Source organism: Chanos chanos, chromosome 15 (assembly GCF_902362185.1).
Source record: "Chanos chanos chromosome 15, fChaCha1.1, whole genome shotgun sequence".
NCBI classification, from domain to species: Eukaryota; Metazoa; Chordata; class Actinopteri; order Gonorynchiformes; family Chanidae; genus Chanos; species Chanos chanos.
In genome coordinates, this window is record NC_044509.1 from 16,813,721 (window position 1) to 16,833,886 (window position 20,166).

At 44.0% G+C, this 20,166-nt stretch overlaps 2 protein-coding genes across 2 annotated transcripts in view; both read right to left on the reverse strand.

Moving 5' to 3' along the window:
• The window catches only part of msi2a (musashi RNA-binding protein 2a), a 248,366-nt gene extending 245,651 nt beyond the window's left edge, over window positions 1-2,715 (reverse strand). The window contains exons 1-4 of the mRNA XM_030792413.1: window positions 2,621-2,715; window positions 2,249-2,289; window positions 1,802-1,883; window positions 1,326-1,410 (exon numbers count right to left, since the gene is read on the reverse strand). Of these exons, the coding sequence (XP_030648273.1) occupies window positions 1,326-1,410; window positions 1,802-1,883; window positions 2,249-2,289; window positions 2,621-2,682 (270 nt within the window). The 5' untranslated portion in view covers window positions 2,683-2,715. The remainder of the gene's footprint in view (window positions 1-1,325; window positions 1,411-1,801; window positions 1,884-2,248; window positions 2,290-2,620) is intronic.
• Window positions 2,716-8,704: 5,989 nt separating this feature from the next.
• akap1a (A kinase (PRKA) anchor protein 1a) lies at window positions 8,705-16,027 on the reverse strand. The gene is made up of 10 exons (XM_030792293.1): window positions 14,506-16,027; window positions 13,489-13,608; window positions 12,337-12,463; window positions 11,565-11,692; window positions 11,074-11,251; window positions 10,497-10,647; window positions 10,330-10,397; window positions 10,063-10,136; window positions 9,677-9,736; window positions 8,705-9,558 (listed from the first exon to the last, which is right to left on the reverse strand). Exons 1-10 carry the CDS (start codon window positions 16,009-16,011, stop codon window positions 9,496-9,498), a joined length of 2,475 nt encoding a protein of 824 aa, XP_030648153.1. The 5' UTR covers window positions 16,012-16,027; the 3' UTR covers window positions 8,705-9,495.
• Window positions 16,028-20,166: the final 4,139 nt, after the last annotated feature.

The following is a 20,166-nucleotide window of genomic DNA, read 5'->3' on the forward strand; positions in this document are numbered from 1 at the left end:
CAACCAGTCCGCCTTGCTCTCAGCACCTCTCCCTCACACACGGCACACCACGCGCCCCGAGAAACAATTCGTTTGTCTTTTCAAATACGTCTGAAAGACATACTGCCTCTCTTTAAGTACGCCTTTTTCTGCAGAGAAAGCAATTAAAGCGTTTATACATATATTTTTAACACGACCCATTCTAGTCAGCACGGAGTGTGAACAAGCTCTCCTTAACACCTCCCACGGAGTAAAACCCCTCAGACAAACAGGGCTTCGGCAGAGCGCTGACGCTGCCCTCTCCTCAAACCGAGCAAAGACAGCCCCTCCAAAAAAAACAAAAAACAACTCTCACTGGCCATCACCGCTTCATTATTTATCCACTGGCAAGTTTAAAACAAGGGCACAAGTGCAAAGCAGTATCTGTCAACGGTGCTTTTAAACGTCAGAGCAGCTAAAGCACACCTACGCACAGACCCCTGTCTGACGAGGATGCATCCGGTAAATTCGTTAGCATTGAATTTTCTCTGAGACACTGACAATAGTATCGACAGCTATCTGCACCGGGAAAAAAGGTGAAATCTACATCAAATCATACAAAATCTCGTTTGACACACATGCGTGCGTGTGCGTGTGTGTGTGCGCCTGCCTGTCTAAGTATGTGTTTGCATGTAAAACCCTCTGGACACAGATTCAGATGGTGTGAATTAAATAAATTAGGAGGAAGCAGTATGGTTAAGGTGACAGCAGATGACATTAAAAAAATAAAAAGCCATATTGTTGGAAGCTAATTTTTTATTTCCCTTTTGGTGCCTATGTATGATGCATGAACACGCTGGAGCGGGAGCCGAAGGGGGCGTGTCCGCTACAGCCACACAGAGCAGGCTGAGGACGGAGAACTAGACTGGAACAATGAAAGGTCTAGCTACAGAACATCACAAGAGCGGAGCTTCAAACCTACTGTAACATGAGATACGTTACGATCAAGGACACGGACCGTCTCAGCGACCTTCAGTAAACATCTGCGTCTAACATTCCAGAGGAAAAAAAAAAAACGTAGAGGCCGGGCACAATGGAAATCAAGTCTCACTCAAAGCGCTTTGATTCGTCCCTGTGCTTAATTAATAGGTAAAACTTCCTTTTCTATCGTTGAATAGAGAAAAAAAAACAATCTAACAAAAAAAACGCACCTCAAAGATAATATGAGGGAGTTGGTAATAATAACACGGTTTACGTATTGCTGGAGGCATGCACCTTTAGATTTGTGAACTGACTGTGCACTCTTGCCACAAAGTATTTCACAGTGCACGAACAGACATGAAAAGTGGAGGTGAGAATCAACGTACCGTCTTTGAGTCTAATTCGTGGTGTGGTTGCGCTAAGACTTTATCTACACTTGCCGCATCTGCAAACGTAACGAAGCCAAACCCTCTGCAAGACAAATCATAAACACAAAGATGACATTTAGACAACGCATTACACATATTACAATATTCGTCTGTACATAACAACAAGCCTATGCATTAATATGTAGCAAAAAGAAAATCTTTTCTGTAACGGAAATTTTGTTTTCGTGTCGTTATCCACTTTAAGACGCCACAATACACTTAGCTAACATCATTGTTGCGGCACTGTCCCGGGTCAATGTCAAATTTCATTAGCTCGTTGCTTTGCAAAGCTAGCTCTCGAGCTGATCTAATTGCCTGTGTAACACAAGGCGGGACAATTTCTATTTGGAGTAATGCGTGTTGAATGACAAGTACATATGGTTAATTGCATAATGACACAAAAATAAGCCAAAAAAAAGTAGAGTGTGTTTTACCTGGAGCGCTTAGTCGTAGGATCTCTCATCACCATACATTCTCTTATTTCCCCGAATTTACTAAAATAGTCTCTAAGGCTGTCTGTAAACAAAACAGAAAGGGAGAAAGAGGGTCATTACTCGTGCAAAAATTAGTCGCATTACGACTGTCAGCGCGCTTCAAAAACGCCCCGCCACGCATAGCGGGGTCGAATAGAGGACTTCAGATGACTGGGAATCAAAATAACCTTGTGCGCAGAGGTAGAGACACTGGACGTATCCCACACAGTACTGCACAAGAACACATACACACATACACTCACACAAACACACTCACTCACTCTTACACACACACACACACACTCACACACACACAGCATAGACTGTATCGCTACCCGCTCGAGCGAGCGAGGTCGACGAGCAAAACAACTGCCAAACAGGAACATTTCAAAAGAATAACTGTCTCACCTGGTGAGGTTTGCCAGCTGAGTCCTCCGATAAACATTTTACTGCAAGAAGAAAACAGCAGAAGTGAGTGCAGATGTCAGATCGGCCATTTTGACGTGTAACTACTTATTAAAAGCGACCTACGAAGAGAGCGAAGCATAAAAAACTAGTGACTATTTCGCCGAAAATTGCACTGTACATTAAAACGAAAGGAGGTCACTCTTGCTGGATAGTAGAATCAAACAAAGCCAGGCGACAGCTTCAGCCTCAGACTGTGTCCGGAACGACAGACCAGTGGTTCGGCTTAAATCATCTCGCAGCAGTTCAGTCAAACAATTTGGAGCATGAAAAAATATCTATTAAAAATAAAACTCTCAGGATATAACATCTTACCCCGGGTCATGTTGCGAATCATTAGGGCTTCCAGATGTGGCTTGGCTCCCGTCCCCTTCCATTGCTAATCAAACTATAGGCAGTAACTAACAGACACACACAGACACGGCAAAAGCAAAGCGAAGCCCCGCTAAGAGAATATTACCGAACCGGGAATGCAATCGTCACACGTGGGATCAGCTCAGCTTGCTCCCTCCCTCTCATGGCTCAGGTTGGGCGGAGCCAGCGGTCGTCAGCTAAACATCCAATTGACGTCATTCGAGAGAACCCGCCTCTAATTTGCTGAAAACCACGCCCTCTGTTGGCCACACCGTGTTTCTGACGCTCTTCGGATTCTGATTTCAGAGCACTGGCGAAATCACACGGGATCGCGTTTCGATCATAATAAAGCCACTCAGTGGGAGTTTGGATAGACTGTTTGCGACTACCGATTCTACCCAGAATGGATTCGGCTCAGTGGGCTTTGCAATGCATTCATTTATTTAATTGCTCAATTGTTGTGTACCTAGCATATTGCAATCTCTTGGATGGATAATCAGTTAATTTTATTTATTTGTAAGTGAATTCATTATTTGCTTCTCTGCGTCATGGCAGGGAGTTAAATAAGTTTCGTCACTTATTAAAAAAGTAAAATGTAAAGTCTCTCTAAAGTGTCTCTAAGCTGCAGTTTTGGATAACAAAAACATTTCGTTAAGTGTTTAAACACTGTTAATCTGACTTGAGGCCCAGAGTCTTCGTTCACGTCAAACTGACACCCAGACCGTGACCTTACAACGAACGCAACGATTCGCCGATTCATTGTGTGGCGTTGAACCCTGAGTAAACGCAAGGCAGGGGATAATGTTATGTTGACGTTTAGCTTTATTATGACCATGTTATTATCATTACCGTTGTTGTAACTCTTTTTGTTTGTTTTGTTCTCTCCCAATATGCCATATTAGATTATCAGGCAAGCACAACGTTCATCGACGTCATGATGTCTTTGCCGTTAGGAAACTGTAGAGTCGTGATCTGAGAGCGTCGTTCTGCTTAATTGATGGATTTATTTTTCAGTAAAAAAAAAAACAACAATAATCACAATAATTTACGCATGAGTTTACAGATAAAGGTCTCCATGGATACTGTGGCGTTGAAGATCCTTGGGAGGATCCCCTCACTCCGGGACTGTGAACGGTAAGGAATTCTTGTGTGAACCACTGTGTTGACTACAGCTGGCTGTTTACTTCCTGTTCAGCTCAGAGAAATCTGAGGAACATTTTAGGTAGTTTGTCATTTACATAAATCAACGTTTTCACGTCCTGAGACCTTGCCCTCTTGTTTAAATATTGACACTGCTTTTCAAGTGTATATCTTTGTAAATATGAATGTTGAAATAGTGACAGAGCGTGCAATGAAAGGTAATGTTTGTCAAAGGAAGAGTTTTCGGAGACATCGGTTTACTGATGCTGAGGACCGAGTGAGTAAGAGTGGAGTTGAGTTGTCATTCAGTAAGGTCACTGATGTTGATTATGTGTCCACTCCAGATTGACTGGCAATAAGAACATTCAGAAGTCGATTTGTGAGGGTGGGGGGAAAAAAACAGTGTGTGAATACAACAGTCAGCTGTGAAAATGCGTGTTTACTAGTACCTGGCGAGTGGAGTACGTAGGCCTAGTTTTCCATTCAATTTAAAAACAACTGAGAGCTCAATTAAAGCAGGATGCTCAGTGGATTTTAGGTCACGCTACAGCGATCACCGTTTTTTTTTTTTTTTTTTCTGCTCACTGCAGCCTGTCACACGTACCGAATGTGTGTGTGTGTGTGTGTGTGTGTGTGTAAGAGAGGGAGAGGGAGGGAGAAAGAGAGAAAGATCTACACATGTGTGCACACACAAACTCCTCATCTTTTCATTCCAAAATATGTTTCAAAGCGTTATCCAGAATTAAGATTCCATTTCACTCAGAAAATCTGATGGGTATTCGGCAAAATGTCTAAAAAAAATAAATAAATAAAAGGTACTGTGGAATGTGGCTGAGTGACTTATCACTGGAAGTGTGGGGGGGGGGTAAAATTATTGACGATGAATTACAGTTTAAACGAAACATAAGACCCCCATAAAAAAAACAACAACACTCACAGCCACAAGTCCCCTGGTCTTCACTTCCTGATGTCTAACTCTTTCCATGTCTGCGTTCAGAAAAACGACAGCAATTTCAGCCCTAGAGGTGCAGTGCGTTTCATTGTTGTGGTGGCAATAGTTTCTTTATAGCCTGTTTTTGTCTTCTCTGGAAGCCATTGATAGCTCATTCAAACCGCTTTAAATATACTCTGGGTTAAGGCTAACCTGCCATGCAGATCAGACCCCCAGTTTGTCTGGCCTTAACCAAGCCGAAAAGGTTCAGAAGATGGTAGATCAGTCTCCGTCTGTTGGTCATGACAAAGGTACCCCTATCCTGCCAGGCCAAGAGAGCAAGAACTGATTATCAAAAGTCAAACTTTCATAGCAAACTTTACAAAAAAAGAGGGTTGGTATGTTCTGTTAAACTCTATGGCATCAGAATTTATAACTGTAATATCAATGCATTTATTACATGTGCGTGATATATACATGTAATAGACCATAGAAACGTCTTTGCGCGTAGGTGTACATTCGCTCAACCACCCACGCACTCATATACACATACACTTATAAAAAATCATCGGCACTGAACGAGCCGAACACTCCAGAAAGTTCTCTGACTGTATGTATCATTATAATCCTGACAGCTGCTGTGTTCAGTGAAATGAAAAGATTTGAACGCGCTGTTTATGGAGCATTTGTGCTTTTGCTTTAATCTGCTGCGCGCTCGCTGTGTTTACTATAGCGGGCCCATTTGAAATGCAACGCGGCCTTCAAACGACATGAGCGATTCCCCTCTTCGGGCCCACCAACTGAGATCTCTTTTTCCCGGCAAATAATGCGATATCTGCTCTCTCACTGCATATTAATGCAATCAGTCCATGTCTGGTAATTAAGCACACGAGCCGCTCGGAGTTCAGATCGGGGGGGGGGGGGGGGTGTAAAGGGAATATGGGTCAGATGAGGGGGTTTTGTGCCCCTCATCAGAGAGGAGAGTGGAGACTCCCCTATATTAGAAACGGGGGGATTGTATTACGCAGAGACAAGCACGCGTCTGCGAGTACGCCTCGCAGTCACAATGGCATCTGTGTTTGATTAATGAACGGATAAAGTATTTAAAGGGTGGTTTAATTTTTAATGCTCTACATCTGTTAGATGCCTTGCACAGATCAATGCGCAGTCGTCGCGCGCGTGCATAAATGTATGACTGTGTATCCGGGAAGACGCATGTGTGTGTGTGTATGTTTGTGATATTTTGCCCATACTTGCTGCATTTTTTAAAATATGCCATTAGGATGAGGGAAAAAATGTATTTGAGAAGAAAATGAAAAAGTATTGCTTGAGGCTCTAATGCATTTTCTATTACAGTGTGAAAATGAAAATGTGAAGGTTTCTTGCTATTAACGGGTCAAGTGGATATCATTGTGATCCTTCACATGTGCCCTTCTGCCCGGAAAGCCGGGTTGGGACGCTCTCACATTCGTTTAGAGCGAAGAAGCGCTGTCACACACACAGACGCACGCACACACATACAAAGATCTAACAGTCCTACTCAAGCAACGGCAAAATGCACGAGCATGTCACTGAAGCAGTAGTAGGGGAAGTAAGGAAACGTGTGTGAGTGTTAATTTAAATGAGCGTGTGTGTGTGTGCGCGCGCGCGCGCGTTCGTGCGTGAGAGAGGAAACCTCGGTACATGGATTTGCCTACTGCAGCTGTCGCCCACAGTCTCCGGTTGAGACGAACACCGAGAACAAGTGCTTCAGAACAGCCGACATCCGCAACATATCCGTTGTTGTACAGCAACATTTTTACACAGTTTATTCGAGTGGTGTGTCTCCCCTAACTTAATGGCACATGTCATTCATTCGTACGTCACATTAATTTTAAAGCGTTTTGTCCTCACAAATCTGGTTAAGTAATGGCGTTCTGACAAAATAAAGACAAATCTCCGCTGTTCAGTGCCCAAAAATAACTCGTACTGAGATTTCTCTCACATGACATTCACCGTGATTGTACCGTTGTCAGGCCAAGATCTGAGAATAGCCTTAAGACAGTCAAATCTGAGGCAAGATACGTGACGCTTTGCTCCATTTTTATAGTTTTCATATAATCTGACAATCTGAATGGAAAGAAAAGGTCAGAGAGCCGACTATCTGTGGCTTGGCGGAATGGTGCGGTTACCAGTGATTTTATATACTAAAAACACTTTAGATTCAGCAGATATAAAGAGACTAGTGTCATGTGCTGGGGCGTTTCTTTCAGTGTTTCAACCACTGACAGAAATGTCACAACCACTAGAAATGAATAGCTATACATTTTGAAAACAGCAGAAATGTGGTGAAATGCACTGACGCATACACACACACACACACACACACACACACACACACACACACACACACACAGAGTCTTTCCGGTTATTAAACTGATCGTGCGCGCGACCCAAATGGTTCCAGAGCTTAACCCGCGGCGTCCGCAGAGACCACTGCCGTGCGCAGCTCCCCAGCCTGAGCGCGAGGGAGGCTGCTATTATCAGGAGCAGAGATAATGGGGAATGACTAAGTGTGACTTCATTAATCAATGGGGGTCTTGGATGAAGCGCTTCATAGTCTTGCGCTGCGATTCCCACTTTTAAGAGAGAGAGAGAGACAGAGAGAGAAAGAGAGAGAAACACCGCACGCCATTAATTAAAGTCATCAAAGCCACCAAGGAGCGCACAACCGCAGCATTATCAAGAGGCTTTTGCGTGAGCATTCACGTGCACCACAGGTGATCTTGAAAAATGAGGGAACGAAAGAGAAAAGAAAGCTCAACACTTAACAAACACTTTGGGCTTCAATTATCAGTGGAGTATTTAAGAAAACGAGGCCTATACGCTGTTGAACATTAGTAAGTGTGTGTGTGTATGTGTGTGCGTGTGTGTGTGTGAGAGAGAGAGAGAGCAGTTAAGATGAAGGAAATGAGAAATGGCGAAATCAAATTCATTTGGAGTCAAAGTGCAGCCCGTGTGTAACAGAACAATAACGATGTATCAACGCGTATTGAAGACTTCATACCGGTGAGCGACGTTTGCGGCAAGTCACGCCATAAAATGCAACAAAGCGTCCTCGGTCAGCAATAATGCTGTTTTCAAATCGTCATAAATCGAATTTTACCCTTTCACAAATTAACTGTTTCGAATGAATGAATCATTGTACTGTTTATTTCGAATCGTGGAAATCTGCGGTAAACGGTAGGCCTAAATATGGATTCTTAGTTGACGTCATGGTGTATCTAAATCATCTTTATCAATCAATAAAATTCTACATTTGTTGAGTTTTCCGCTTGATGACACACTGATGTGTTCTACAATGTTTAAGATATGATTAATAGTGACCAAGTAAGTATTTGGATTTCCAGAGGGATCCCGTATCTAATTGCAAACGTAAGCGTGGGATCATTAACATGTAGGCCTACTTTTCGGCGACTTTCTTCATCTAGAACCATAACGTTTACATGCGTCTGCACCAGGCCTACTCGAGATTACTCAATTAAACTGGTCAAACAAAGAATGAGCATTTGTAGAGAATCGACAATTCAGGGCAAATATCGACGCCTTTACACACTGTGTAGCAAGGTCGCCTAAAGCTTAAGCAACATAGCTTCACCTGTGGCGTGCAGCATAACCCCCATTTACATATTCCTAACGAGAGCAGAGAAAACGTCTACAGGAGTTACAGTAATGACGGAGCTCTACTGCTGGACAGTGTTGTGTCAGAGAGACTATTAACGTTCATATTAACGAAACTCGGAAACCTGACGTCGCGCTCTCTTTGGTTGCCATGTGTGCAACGTCGTTCCCTTTGGCCTTACCGGCCGATTTCTTGCCCTCCGCTGACATCTAGTGGCAATTACCTGCCACTGCATCGGTATTTAAGGGAGAATAAGGTAAGTCACCTCTTCATAGATTTGAATTTCCCAAAGTTTATTAATCTTATATCTCATTTAACATACCAAACATATCACTTTCATTTGGATATCACCATATGATTTACGACTCACTCACACAGCACAAAATAAACCTCACATGCTCTGAACATTTCAGACACATTTGAACATTACACACCTATACAAACACATTTTTTGTTGTTGTTTTCATTTTTAAGTAAAAACCAGAACTCTATATCTGTCAGTCCTAGACTAAACTGTATTATGAATGTGACAGTCTACATTCATCAACAGGCTATTTCATTCAGTTAAAGGACTTCACTGAAACAGTAGAGTCTATCAAACATAAGCAAGCTTCCATTTTAAAAAAACTGTTCATTTTATCTACTTATTTCTACTACTTCTACTATTATTGTTGTAATAAAGGTTATTACAGCACAAAAGTTTTACCTCAAACCTGCACTAGTATTTTTCTTCAAATCAAACGGCATCTCATGTTTAACTATTCATGCCTGGAGAGAATATAAGAGACACACAGAGACAGAGACACAGAGACAGAGACAGAGACACAGAGGGAGACACAGAGAGAGACACACCGAGACAGAGAGAAAGTGCATTTAAAAATTCAGACTTATTCACACTGCAGTATTTGGGTTGATTAAAGTCAGAGGACTGGTAATGATGTGCTAAAGCGTTAGCGTGTGCGGAGATTTACACCTGCTGATCCACCATTTCCAACTGTAAAGTCTGGGTATACTGTACAAAGCAAAACTAAATGCTTTAAAAGACAGACACCAAAAAAGAACAAGTTTGCAGAGTGAGGAGAGACGCAGTCTGTGGGAAGTCTATCAGTCGCCCCCCGTCCACGCGCACAGTCCACGTTCTACAAGGGTCCGGTTTACTGACACCAGCTGAGAAAAGCAGGAGTATGAGTAGGAGTACACAAAAGCAAGCAGGAGTACACAAAAACATCAAACCCTGGAATGGATTGTGAGCGTGTTAAAAAACGGCCCTTACAAAAACACTTACCTCCTCCCCTTCTGGTCGCCACATGTGGACCAAAGGAAGACCACACTCACTGCCCGTCACCTGGACAAAGGATAAGAGACATTTCGTTAACAAATTTCACATGCCTCTAACACAAATATATCTGACTGAACATATGTGAATATGTATGTGCTACAACGTGTCTTTAGAAGGATAACCTTTACAGGGCAAGAGTAAGAACGATGGAGATAGAGAGAGAGAGAGAAAGAGAGAGAGAGAGAGAGGGAGAGAACGAGAGGGAGGGAGAGAGAGAGAGAGAGAGAGAGGGAGAAAGAGAGAGAGAGAGCAAGAGAGAGAATGAAAGAACGAGAGAGAGCGCGAGAGAGAATGAGAGAACGAGAGAGAGAACGAGAGAGAGAGAGCGACACCTCTAAGACTAAGGACACTCCTTTAGTTAGTTCCTCCAGAGCTGTTTTGGCCTCCTGTGTGAACTCCCTCTCTCCTGTGTGTGCAGAACCAAAAGAACACATTTAAACTGGTGTTTACGACAGAGGGGAACCTGCAGTACCCTCACACAATCATTCTGAGATGTAATCGTCCTGCATCAGTTCAGGTTTGCATTATATTACTGGTCAGAGCTTAGGCTTTGAGTGACGCCTCAGTGAACAGATGAATACCAGTTAACAGATGAATACCTGGCAATGGTGCAATGTTTTCCAGCATCACCTCAGCTCCCTGGAATGGTAACGTCACAAAATCTGATCTGTGGAAATGAATGAGGAGTGTCAATCCTGTACAGAACACCACAAACAGTCTCTCTGTAAACAGCAGCAATCTAATGTTAACTGGAGAGAGAACCGACCTTATCTGTCTGAGGATGTCGATCTTAACGGTAACGTAGCCACCGTAATCCACGTATCGGATCTGCACCTCGCCGCTGTCTCTGTAATACTTTATAACCTGAGCCCTCCACCAGCCTCCAGCAGCCGACGGAGCAGCGCACACCACCCCCGCTGAGAGAGAGAGAGAGAGAAAGGAAAGAGTTTAGCAAAGTTAGAATGTCTGTGTGTGTGTGTGTGTGTGTGTGTGTTTAGAATGGGGGTCAACGTGTGACGATCTGTCAGGGATGTGGGTGAGATGGGGGCAGCAGTCTGAGGAGAGAACAAGTGAGTGTGAGAAAGAGAGAGAGATGATATAAAACATTTGACAATGATACAGGGACAAGAGTGAGAGAGAGAAATCAGAAAAGAGAAAGTTCCAAGAGGAGGGCGATCATGTGAGAAAGACAGAAAAAAAATGGAAGAGAGAGAAGAGGACAACACAGAGAAAGACAGTCACAGAGAAAGCGTGGACATAAAGGACAGAGGGAAGGGAGGGAAAGAGAGAGAGAGACAGACAGACACACTGTTGGCCGTTCTAGGCTCTGACTGATGGTGTACCTTCCACAGGCGTGGGCAGGGCGGGGCAGTCAGGTCTGGAGTAGCAGAGACTCATCTGCTGGACCAGGCTGTGCAGGGTGTGGAAGGTGGGGTGAGTGTGCTGCTGGACAAACAGGTAGTTTCCTGTCTCAACACAGGGCACAATCACCTCCACGCTGCCCTCCGGTGGCAGGAGCAGCTTCAGGAGGCAATGAAGAGGACATCAGTCAAACATCTCAATGTTAGTGTCTGCTGATTCAGAAACAGTTTCATAATAAATAAATGGATATGGAAGGAAGGAGAACAGCTGATCCCAGATCAGCAGGCTTACTCTAGTCTGGGCACACTGATGCTGACCTGATTTGTGTGTGTGTCTTTTAGGCCCTGTCTACTGCACGTTTCGCCATAGTGCCTCTTATATCTAGACATCCTCCTTCATCTGAGAGGATCCAAAGACACTTAAAATACATTTAAAAGACATTTCCGTCCACGTGTCTTGGATGGACTCTTACCCAGGACGTGTGAGGGAGAGAGGGCAGAGGAGCAGGCGACTGGGCACCACGGTGGCGGTTTGTCAGGTCCAGGTCTTTAAGTTTCTTCTTTATCAACGCTAAAGCTCTCTCCACCTCCTCTTCCGATCCTGAGTCAGATTACATCAGAACAAATCATTCCTCTCCCTCACACAGAACAATCAATCGGAAAGAGTCTATGAGTCTTTTAAGACCAAACGAGTCTGAACGAGTTTGAGTCTTTTAAGACTCAAGCCCTGTTCAGGTAACTTTCTGAATTTGGGTCAAAACCTAACACTCTCACAAAGCTTGTTTACCTTGGGTCCGTTTCTACTGGACTCACTACAATTCTAACAGGACAGAGTGTGTTTGAAACAAAACCAAACACACATCACATGAATGACTTACACAGTCTTAAGCAAAACTGCCATTTTATCCTGTTCATTAAGAAAAGGAGTTTACAGTGAAAGGAAGCAGCTAGGTTAGGACTGGAACAAAGCCCGCTCAATCAACTAGATATTAATCATTTCAAAAATGTATTTACCCAGGTCAGAACAAAACACAAGCCAGGCTGACCAATCCACATTTGATAACAAGGGAAACAAACAAACAAAACAAAAAGCTCTAATCAGCATAGACTGTGAACACACACATTTGGTATTCAGTCAGTGAACACGGTGTAGAGTTCCCAGTCTGGCTCCCAGTGACCAGCAGAGAGAGAGAGAGAGAGCAGTGAAACACATGACGGGTGTATTTAAAGTGCCTGCTCACTCACCCTCAATACGGCACATTTTATAATCCTGAGTGTAGGGCAGTGCAGAGATATGAAACTTCGCTCCAGTGTTCTGCCTCAGGAAGGCCAGGTACTTCCCCTGCTTTCCAATCAACCTCCCAACAAGACGCTGTCAGAAAACGAAACACACACACACACACACACAAACAATGAGTGAAAAAAGTAGAAACGTGTCAAAAGTTCCTTGTGTTTCAGGCACAGATAACAGAAAGACCAAAGAGCATTTACACACACGCCGATCTGAGCACTAATTCGGTCTGGCCCGTTTGTCTTTATTCCAATAACATGTGATCCAAGCATATGTTTTTCACAAGCGTCTCCAGGAGTCTATCAATAGTATTTAATGGTGCCAAGAAACTGTTTAAGTCCTTACATACCTAAATAAACAAGAACATCATAGAATTCTCTTAATAATTAAAGTGTGTGTGTGTGTGTGTGTGTGTGTAAGAGCAGGTATGGAAATCATTTTGTGATTTCAGCTTTGTTCAGTGACGAGTTCCTCTGTCTCAGCTCAGATCAGATGTCACGAGCGGGTCAACTTTCCCACACTGTCACTGAAACTCCTGACTCACACATTTTCCTGTCACCCTCAGGCTACTACTTATTCCCACACGTGGAAACTGTGGGTGCTGTGCAAGCTACAGGCAACAGTGGGTCTTCAAATACAGTGCACCAGTAGCATACCAGTGCACCAGTAGCGCACCAGTAGTGCACCAGTAGCATACCAGTAGCATACCAGTGCACCAGTAGTACACCGGTACGCCAATATTATACCAATGTACCAGTCATCAAACACCTGGGTATATTTTGTGGAATGCAAAATTATACACAACAGTTTAATTCAGCACTATAATTCTGTATCACCTCAGAGACAGATAAGACCAATGAGTCACAGAGTGGAAGCGCTGATCTAGGTCTGATCTACTTTCCCCATGTCCACATATCTGCATTACCAACATTATGAAAAACTAAAACGGATTTAGGATCTGCTCCCCCATGTCCGTATAATTACATTTGTTAGGATTATGAATAGCTACAACTGATCCTAGATCAGCACTCTCACTGAAAAGTGTACATGTGGCTCTGTGACACACGTTGTGTCGATGAGGTTTGTTGTACGTAGACTGAGCTCACCACTGGCACCTCTATGTCCCAGTAAGTCACTGGTGAGGTGGGAGAGTCTTTGGGTTGGACGCTGGTGTCTTGGCTCTCTCCCTTAAAACCATTTACAGCTGCACCTGGGGGCCCAAGAGTATTATACATGGTTTATACCGTCTTCATTGGATCTTTTCTGTTCACAGAGACATTTTCCTATGCAAAACTAACAGCATGCAAACGCCTGTACGCCAACACTGGGAAACCTAACGAAAAGAGTTCAGAGAAGCGCGAGACGGGACAGGCCAAGAGGGTGATGGGTGGAGTTCTCCACAACGACAGTTTACCCTTCAGTGCAGAGCTTGGTAAAAATGAGCTGGTGCTGATCTCCCACCAAACGAGTTCTGAGAAAACACCCGAGGTGGAGTTTGACTTCAATTCTGATGGTTATGTAACACAGGGGAACAGGTTTATACTGGGAGGGAAAAAAAAGCTGTGGCATTTTGGTAAACACCTCATAAAACACATCACAAAAGATGAAGTCCACAAGACGCCTTAAGTACTTCTTATCTTATGGAAAGATTTTATCAAGTGACTACTTCTGAAGTTTCTTTTTTATGTTAGCACTAACCCAAAGACACTTACAATTATTGTTGTCTCTTCTAGTTACCTCTGATTACTGGTCTGTTACACTAACCACAACACTAGGACCAATCAGAGGGTGCACAAACCGGCAGTGACTGACTCACTCTCATGGTGGACAGACTCTCTCTCATGGTGGACAGACTCTCTCTCATGGTGGACAGACTCACTCTCATGGTGGACAGACTCACTCTCATGGTGGACAGACTCACTCTCATGGTGGACAGACTCACTCTCATGGTGGACAGACTCTCTCTCATGGTGGACAGACTCTCTCTCATGGTGGACAAACTCTCTCTCATGGTGGACAGACTCTCTCTCATGGTGGACAGACTCTCTCTCATGGTGGACAGACTCTCTCTCATGGTGGACAGACTCTCTCTCATGGTGGACAGACTCTCTCTCATGGTGGACAGAATCTCTCTCTCCTGCTGTATGGGCTTCGTTCCTCAGTGCGATTCCAGTGGGAAAATCCTCACTCTGGTCTCTAGATGTTCCAGACACGGTTGAATCATCCGCAGTGTCCTTTCTGTACTCAGACGCAACGGCTGCTTGGAGCGCTGATGGACCTGAGGGCTCCTCCGCTGCTGTGTCTGTTGTAAAGTCTGAACTCTCTGTTTCCTGTGGGATTTTTGTGCTTTCATTTCGCTCTTCTGTCTGCAAAGCTGGAGGAGACGAGACACCGGTCCAGGACGTGGGCGTGGCCTCTAGCAGGTGTTCGATTGGTGATTGAGACTTTGTCGTGTCTGTTTGGACCCGGTCTGCAGTCTCAGGTTGACTTCCATTTTCTGTTGGCAGGACAGTGCTCAGACGCTCTGGAGAGTGCGTAGGTTCCTTCCCACCCTGGAGGCTTCCTACTGATTGGACCTCCACTGATGCTGCACAGATAACCTCTTCCACTAATCTGGCAGACAGTTTCTCCATTTCCTGTCTTTCTCCAAAGTCCTCTGACACAAGGCTCTCCTCAGCTCTCTCCAGACAGGACGACGGTCCTACTACCAGGCCCTCTGGTGGTGATGTGGTCATGCTGGAGCTAGTGAGGCCGTCTGATGGTTGTGTGGTCATGCTGGAGCTGGCCAGGCCCTCTGGTGGTGGTGTGGCCATGCTGGAGCTGGCCAGGCCCTCTGGTGGTGGTGTGGTCATGCTGGAGCTGGCCAGGCCCTCTGGTGGTGGTGTGGTCATCCTGGAGCTAGTCAGGCCCTCTGGTGGTGGTGTGGTCATCCTGGAGCTAGTCAGGCCCTCTGGTGGTGGTGTGGTCATGCTGGAGCTGGCCAGGCCCTCTGGTGGTGGTGTGGTCATGCTGGAGCTGGAGTGAAGGGAAACAGGATCAGATTCAGCCCTGGGATGGTCCTCCTCACTCGTTCTGGTAGTTGGGTCTCCACCGGAAGTAAACCCACCCTTTTCCACCTCAGGTAGTTGCCTCTCCTTGACCAAAGACGTCCTGTCTTCAGAAGTCTCTCCCTCTGGTTCCGGCCTGACGGTTATTTCTCGTTCCGAGGATGGTGTGCTGCCATCGTTCACCGGGCAGGATGCCAGCGGTGCGTGCGACAGGTCTGGGGATGCGTTTAGCTGGCTGACCTCAGAGACACTGATGTTCCGGTTTGTGTTCAGAGCTTTGTGTCGCCAGGCAGCAGAACCCTCCTCTTCACCTTCATCAGGTGGTGAACACCAATGGGAACCGGTCTCCCGCGTAGCAGGTGCGCTTACGATCGCGACAGCCTCCTGCTCCACGGCCCTTCTCTCCTGGTTGTCTGTGTCAGCGGTGGAAGGAGGTCCTCTCTGCTCATCTGAGCTCTCCACATCGGGGAGAGATTCATATCTGCATTTATCTGAGTGTCTCCTCTTCCGCACTGTGTACCACCACCAGCCAAGCAGAACAAACACAGAGATGGGCAAGAGGGGTCTCAATGTCAGGAGCATCGTCTTGAAATGATGACTGTTACACCTGGAAAAAAGAGAGGTAGAGAAAGAGAGAGAGAGAGAAAGAGAGTGAGAGAGAAATGGTACGCATACCAGATCAGATCATCTGACCTTCACTGTGAAGTAAAATGAAAGATGAGAAGCGTTAAGTGTACGTGGGAGGAGGGAAAAAAGAGCCAGATCCAACACCTCTGTGACAGGGAAACACCCTTAACACCCGCGAGCAATTCCATTAGGAGCCAGCCGCGCGGCATTTGATTACAGCTGTCGGGGATCGGGTCTCACCCTGGGCCCCTGGAGCAGATATGTTAATGTAAGAAGGGGGCTTCCGCTGAAACATACTGTGTTCTTTCCAAATGTGGTACACCAAAGTCTACTCATTGAGTATGTAATAATATGGGTCTGTATACCCGCAGAGCGGCTTGTGACTGTTCCGTGTTCCATAAAGATCAGAAGTCCAATAGGCTAGCATTGATGCTTGAGGGAAATTTAAAGGGATCTCAAAGGAGAGTCTAAACGTCCTGTCGGGAACCAGTGTAAAGGACAGATCTAGGCGAGCATAAAAAAAACCACGTCAAAATAACAAAGGGACGCAACCAACGCAAATGCGTGACGCAATATTTATTTCGATGCATTTATCAGACCGTCAGCGTGAGCTATTATAGTTACGGTGCGTAAGCTCTGCATCAACAAGGCTAGTCCACAGGGTTAGCCTATAAAAAGAAGGGTTAGCGTGCCTTTTCGAAGCAGATGAATGGAAACAATGCAAACACAAGCCACCCCGTGGTGTACGGAGAGAACGAGGCTTTTGCCACGCGCTTTGCCCTTGAGAAGTTGGCACCCGGACAGTACCACTTGTCCAGGCTGCAGCCTGCCAGTTGGACTCACCATGGATCCCCTACCGTATAGCTGTTAATTTTCTCGTACCACGATTAAAAAAAAAAAAAAAAGTAAAGTTGTTAAAAATGAAACAAATTAGGCTAAAGAGGAATTCAACAATCTATTTCGTTCTGGGCTAAAGGCAAATGGAAAGAGACCCGTTTATTTCCTTCACGGGAGGTCATACGGACGAAATTGGAAACTATACGAGCCTATCTACGCCAAACCTTACGCCTGAACCATCACGCCGAGAAATTGGCCACACGCAGGTTCTTAAACTCAAACGAGCCCTTCTAAACCGTACTCTGATCAGAGGCAGCGTAATTCTAATAGTACTGAATTTTGACAAATTATTATCTCCTGCGTTATAGACTTTACCGAAAATTCGTTGCTGATTTGCAAGTTACATGTATCATTTTAAAGTTCAATACGCTAAACATTGGCTGTACTATATGTAGACGGATCGCTGAAATATTAAATGAAAGTTGCACAAAACTCATAGCTGAAAAAAAAAGAATCGAATCAAATGCCTGAAAACTCACGCCAGAAAAATCGGAACATTTGTTATCACACTAAACATTTCAGTCACTCACCTTGTTTAATTTTTTTTTTTTTACTTATCTGACTTCATCTGGCACAAATATCTTATGGTCCACCTACGCGCACCTGTTCTTCGCCTGCTCTTTTTACCACGTGCACATTTTTTTTCTCTCAATGAAGAAAAAACGCTGAGGAAAAATGGTCTGGGCACAGATAGTATAGTGAAGCTAGCAACGTACAAAGTGGTCGCCACTGACACAGCACGGTAGACATTTTTCAAAATAATAGCCGAAAGCAAGTTCAGATTAATTTCGTAGAGGGAACAGAATTTAACCTAACCATTACAAATTACTGGTAATTTCACTGCATGAATCACATATTAGTTTAAGTCTAAGGCTGATTCTACGTGTTGAATAGAAGAAATCGAGTCTTGTCTCGGAGACCAAGTCTTCTGATACATTAATCGACAGACTGTGTTTTTCCAATCCAATCGAGGTGTGGGATCCTGAAAATTTTCATGTGAATTTTGATTGGTTGAGGAAACACGCGCACACGCACACACACACACTTCCGGGGGGGAAAAATCAGCCTACAATTATGACACAATGTCAAAAACTAACGGGATTCCGGACCTCCAGGCTTGGATTTGAAAAGTGGACTTATAGTTCAGGCGTGACGAATCGGAGAAATTGGATTTAAATGGTGATTACGAGCACCATTTACACTTGGAGCACACATTTGAAACACCAGCCTGTGGACGTTTTAGCGTAAAACTGCTAAAAGAACCCCGAGGCCAGCTTATAACGCTGAATATAGCGCATTGTGGAATGTGTATCAGCTGAGAACGAGATTCGAACGTGTTACGTCATCAGCAGCCTGACTTCTGAACGCTGAAAGAACAGTTCCAAGGTTCGGACGCATTGATTGGACAGAAATAAACTTTATTAGTGTAACTTCTGTAAATGTGAAATTAGATGGTGACGGTAATTTATCATACAATGCCAGTTAAGGTAGTTGCCTTGAGCATCAGTTGAAAGTTTTTTTTTAGTTTGTTTGTTTTTTAATGACATACTGCATTAATGTGACTGATGCTCTTATTACCAACACTACAATTATTCAGTTTTTTTTCTGTCATACATGGACAGCAATTAACTGCTTTACATTAAAAAACAAAACAAAACAAAATAATACAATATATAGTCACATGTATTTACAGTGTAGTAAATATACCTTTCTTTCAATTTGTATTTTTTACACAAAAATATTTACAGAGGTGAAGCTTCCTGCATAAAAAAAAGAAACCAGGAGAAGTAAACGAAGAAAAGAAAAGACCAATAATCTAAAAATTTGCATAACAATAAGATGTACCCAAAATGAAGACGTTTAAACCCATCGGAATAAAGTTTTGTTTTGAATTGCAGTTCAGGGTTGTACAAGTCTACACACACACACACACACACACACACACACACAGACTCCAGTAACCATCCCCAGATCAAAGCTGAGCTGCTGTATTCCATAAACACTTGATAACTGTGCTCTCTAAGGCCTGGGGTTTTCTCCTCCTCTCTCTCCGGCGATGACGGCGGGAATCTACTCCAGCGTTTGATCCACGACCTTTTCCCTTAAAGCTTTGTGAGAGTCACTGGCCCTGATGAAAATTCAGTTTTTATTAACACAAATGAAGGTGTGGAGGTAAGGCCAAAGCAAAGCAAACCCGTTCCCTACTGCCCCCTCTGGGATGTGTATACAGTTCATCTTTTCCTAATGGACCCTTCAACCAGTGGCTCGTCTAAACGAGGGAGTTTAATAATACCGAATATCTGCTACTGGTCACTGGGAAACTGTGTGTTCCAGTTTTTGAGATGGTGAGAAGTTGTTTCCTAAATCTGGAATGTAAATCATCAATAATCAAGAGTTTCATTTTCTGTTCCCTTGTGTGGGTAAAAAAAATAATCAAGATGCTCCAGACAGAAACCTGGCGAAGACAAAAACACTCCAGTTCCATCACATCTAAGGAACGACAGCCAGACTTTCAACTGCACCTCAGACAGCTCTTTTCAAACAGCACGTTCAAGCTTGAACTATTTTAGAGAGAAAAGAAACAAACAAAAGAACTTTAAAACAAAAGGGAATCTTCAGCGGAGTCCCCGGTTGTTGTACGGCTTGACAAAATAAAATTAAGGAATCTTGGTTTGGTCCAAAGATCTTTCATTCATCTCTTCACACCCCGCCTAATGAGAAAGCAAACAGCAGAAATGCTCCAACCAAAAGAAAACTGTTCTGGAAATCTCTGATGCAGAGATGCTGGGTTGAACCTAAGTCACGTATTGCACTTCCTAAACTTTGGTTTTTAACACTACCGTATCTGTAATACTTTGTCCGATTGTGTTTGGTTTGCTTTGTTCTGGTCACTTCAGAGGGTTATTTGTGTGGTTTCTGTTTTGGGTGCTCTCGGTCCGAGAGAGACCCCTTCTCATTCAAGTACATTTAACATTTGTAAACAGACTCAGGGTGTTGAGTACAACTTCATTAGCACATTTCAACTACTAAGAGAATAATAATAATAATAATAATAATAATAATAATAATAATAACCGATTGTTGCGATAGCTGATTTGTTTGTTTGTTCTAACCTGTGACAAGCATGTTTTTTGGAATTTTTATCTCTACTGATTATCAGTCTTAATGCCCTCCCTTCCCAACCTTCATACAATCAGAATGTTTGAGACGTTG

Excerpts from the sequence above, each read along its gene's own strand:
- akap1a (XM_030792293.1), bottom strand. The coding sequence starts at position 16,011 with ATGCTCCTGACATTGAGACCCCTCTTGCCCATCTCTGTGTTTGTTCTG. Across the intron at positions 12,464-13,488 it reads GGGACATAGAGGTGCCAGTG|CGTCTTGTTGGGAGGTTGAT; the intron begins GTGAGCTCAGTC and ends GTTTTCTGACAG. Across the intron at positions 9,737-10,062 it reads GAGTGTCCTTAGTCTTAGAG|GTGACGGGCAGTGAGTGTGG; the intron begins GTGTCGCTCTCT and ends TCCTTTGTCCAG.